Here is a 4,016-nt window from a genome sequence, read left to right on the forward strand (position 1 = left end):
AAATCAGACCTGCTCCCTTTTAAAGTTCATATTTTGGGTAGTTCTCACCAGCTGTGACAGTGACAGACCTTGGGACCTTGACCAAGTGTTGGCATCTTCTCCCCAGGTCTGTCTACGATGGAGAAGAACACGGGCGGTTCATGGAGAAACTGGAAGCTCGGATCCGGAACCACGACCGGGAGATCGAGAAGATGTGCAACTTCCACTACCAGGGATTCGTGGATTCCATCACGGAGCTGCTCAAGGTCAGAGGAGAAGCTCAAAAACTGAAGGTGAGAGAAAAATCGCGGCCTTGGGCAACTCGGTTTTGGTTGGTCCTCCTTGAGCAGGAGGCTGGGACCGAGTGACCCAACCTCAAATGCTCTGGGATTTTCTGAAACCTCGGGAATGTCTGTTCTCCTCTTTGTCCAGAACATCTCTCCTCTGTTTAAAACAAATTTTAAAAAAAAAAAATATATATTTATATATCTCCTCATTCTTCCTGTAGAAAGAGGTTGGTCATTCGAAATTTGATAATTATTCGGGCAAACTGGACCAGGGTGGTGCATTAAAAACGTGATAAAACTTGAAGCTAAGCCCGTTATTTGTTAGGGAATGTGCTTTTCCTGGGGTACCTGACCCCAGTTTCTCAACCAAAAATAGATTTGTGGCCTTTAAAGCTGTGCAGGAATGTGAGAGAAGGGAGGAATTGACTTTTTCCTTGTAGAACTCTATTAGTATTTGTAAATATAATGTGTGTATATGTTCCACATATATAATATATGTGAGATATGTGGAAAAAGCCCTTTGTAGGATGAGAATGTGGATAAGTGGTGGGAAGGAAACTGGACAGGAAGGAAACTGGAAGGAAGAGAGAAGGGGAGAAAAGGAGCAGGAGGTTGGAGCTGTTCTACACCTTGGGCCAGGTGGGCTTGGAGTTTAAGCTTGGCTTTGTGCCTTAAAATACAAGTATTCCACAGTTTGGGGAGTATAAACCAGCACATCAGTGATTTAATTGGGGTCACAAGATCTGCCACATTTTCCTACCCAAGGCAGAACAGGGCAGGGAGAGGCTCCTGTGCTGTCCCCTTTTGTGGCATCAAGGTGTGACCTCGAGTGGGAAACCAAACCCAACCTCCCAGAAGAGTCACTCAGTGCAGGGGGTTGAGTCCTGTGACACCCAAAAATTTGTGGGTTGTCTCCAGGGACCAGCACAGCAAGACTTTCTGGCTGAGTGGAGCTTGTCCTGTGGTGTTCCAGGAGGATGGGAGGCTCTTCAATGGGTATTTGAGAAGCTGAAGTTACAAATAACAAGGGAAAAAAATACCTCAGAAAAGCAAGTTTTCTGGAAAAGAAAGAAGAATCCTAATTTCAGTGTGCTGACTGTGCTTTAAATACGTTTATTAATTGATTTAAAGCCGCCTCTGGCATTTCCTAACAGGCTTCTAATTCCACATACACAGTCTCTCCATCCCAGAAATGGCCACGTGATCACAGGAACACCTTCCTGAGGGATGTCCTGAGGAGGATTCATCCAGCAGGATGAGGCCATTGGAAATACCATGAAATAAGTCCTTTTTTTTTCCTCCTCCTCTTTTTTTAAGCCATTGTTTGGAGCCAAGAATTCCACATTGTTTGTTTGCAAAGGCTTGGTGCTGGTTCCCATTCTGCAAACAGCTCCTTTGTTGGTGGCTCACTGGGAAGTCCATCCCTGTCCCCTCAGGATCTCTCTTGATTTCCACGACTTTTGTGATCCATAAAACGGCACATGGGAAAAATATCCACAGAAAGTTTCTCTCTGAAAGGCTGAGCCCTCTTTTGTGAGGGTTTCCCCAGGGAATCATCTGTGGATCGAGTGGTGAGAGTGGGTTTTGTTCCAGCCATTCATCCTCCATTTGATCTTGGGCTCTTTCTCAGTGGTGCTGGGCTTTGAACAGACATTGCAACCAGCCATGAAATGAAAGCCCTCCCTGTCACAGTCCCCCCAGGACGTTTCTTCACTCGTGTGCTTTTGGCTCTGGGGTGTTTTGGGGGATATTGTGTTTGCAGAAACGTCGCTGGTGTTGTTTTAGGAGGGCACAGGCTGAACATGAGCTGGTTACCTTGCCCTGCTCGTGTGTCACACAACCCTCAGGGTTCTGAGATTGTGTTTCAGGTGGCCCCAAATGAACTAGAACCTAATCAGGACCCAATCACTACATTTTCTGTCCTATTTTGTTTTTCTTTCCCTGAGAGGACCTGACTCTGAATGGGGAAGTTTTCTCTCCTCAAACGTGAGCTCAGGTGGCCAAGAAGGCCAGGGGTACCCTAGGTGATATCAAAAATGTGGCCACAGCCCCAGGGCAGTGATTGTCACCCTGTGCTGGCACTGCTGAGGCACCTCCAGCCCTGGGGGCAGTTCTGGGACCCTCAGACAGGAAGGACATGGAGGGGCTGGAGCGTGTGCAGGGAAGGGAACGAAGCTGGGAAGGGGCTGGAGCAGCTGAGGGAGCTGGGGGGGCTCAGCCTGGAGAAAAGGAGGCTCAGGAGGGACCTTCTGGCTCTGCAACCCCCTGACAGGAGGGGGGAGCCGGGCTGGGCTCTGCTCCCAGGGAACAAGGGACAGGAGGAGAGGGAACAGCCTTAAATTGCACCAGAAGAGGTTTACAATGGATACTGGGGAAAATTCCTTCCTGGAAAGGGTTGTCCATCCCTGGCACAGCTGCCCAGAACAGGGGTGGATCCCCATCCCTGCAGGGATTTAAAATCCCTGTGGATGTGGCACTTGGGGACAGGGGTCAGTGGTGGCCTTGGCAGTGCTGGGGGAATGGTTGGACTCGATGATCTTTTCCAACCATAATGAATTTATGATTCCATGATGAGCAGAGGAGCCCCCCCTGCCATGGATTTCTGCAGGAGGCAACACTGTGTTGTTTTCAAGAGGCTCTGGGTCACCATTAATCATCTCTTTATGTATATATATATAAAATAACTTAATTGAAAATACTTGGGATGTGTTTTTTAAAAGGTATCTCCTTAATTTATATGATATTTAAACCATAACATTTTTAAACCAAACTTTTTTTTTTTTTTTTGCATTTTCTTACTCTTTTTTAAAAACTATGTAACCTCGCTCTGGCAATTCTTTTTCCTTTTAATTTCTTACCTGACTTTCCTTTTACTTACAAGGGAAATCTCGATGCTTTAGGATTTTTTTTTGTGGTACATCTTTAATGTTTTTGCATTTTCTTACTCTTTTTTAAAAACTATGTAACCTCGCTCTGGCAATTCTCTTTCCTTTTAATTTCTTACCTGACTTTCCTTTTACTTACAAGAGAAATCTCGATGCTTTAGGATTTTTTTTTGTTATACATCTTTAATGTTTTCACATCTTGTACTGCACATTCTCCTTCACTGGGGAGTGAGCAGGATGGTGGTGACCTGATCTCAGTCCTTTAAATATGTGGGACTTCTGGGTCTTGGAAACCACGGACCAGTCTGGCTGTTCCATCCCATAAAGGATCCAGTGGGAATTAAAAGGGCAGAGATGGGTTTTACATTAGGATGGTTTGACTTGGAAAACACGGCTCAAGGTGCAAAGGATCCCAAAGTCTCTTGGCAACCTCAAGAAATCACCTAATCCACCCAATCCAAGTTGTTCTTGTTTCCCAGAGAAGCTGTGGCTGCCCCTGGATCCCTGGAAGTGTCCCAGGCCAGGTTGGAGCAACCTGGGCCAGTGGAAGGTGTCCGTGCCCATAGCAGGGGTTGGAATGAGATGAACTTTAAGGTCTCTCCCAACCTAAACCATTCTGGGATTCATCTGTGTCATTCTTGATGGATTTTTATCCCACCTCTCCAATGTTGGCCTTCCCCCAGGTACTACTCTCCTTCCTTCTCTGGGAAACTCTGGTCATGTGGATGAAAAGTCTTTTTTTTGGTCTACTGCTTTTTGACCTGTCAGGCATAAAAAATGGATTATTCCTTCTTGGTTTTGTAGAATCACAGGATTGTTTGGGGTGGAAAAGCCCTCTGAGATCATCCAGTCCAACCATCCTCCA

At 46.1% G+C, this 4,016-nt stretch overlaps 1 protein-coding gene across 1 annotated transcript in view; it reads left to right on the forward strand.

The window, feature by feature from the left end:
• The window catches only part of LOC115307855 (exocyst complex component 6B-like), a 90,385-nt gene that overhangs the window by 69,583 nt on the left and 16,786 nt on the right, over positions 1-4,016 (forward strand). The window contains exon 2 of the mRNA XM_029963723.1: positions 107-272. Within this exon, the coding sequence (XP_029819583.1) occupies positions 107-272 (166 nt within the window). The remainder of the gene's footprint in view (positions 1-106; positions 273-4,016) is intronic.

This window comes from Manacus vitellinus, unplaced genomic scaffold (assembly GCF_001715985.3).
Source record: "Manacus vitellinus isolate BGI_N305 unplaced genomic scaffold, ASM171598v3 scaffold_61_pilon, whole genome shotgun sequence".
NCBI classification, from domain to species: domain Eukaryota; kingdom Metazoa; phylum Chordata; class Aves; order Passeriformes; family Pipridae; genus Manacus; species Manacus vitellinus.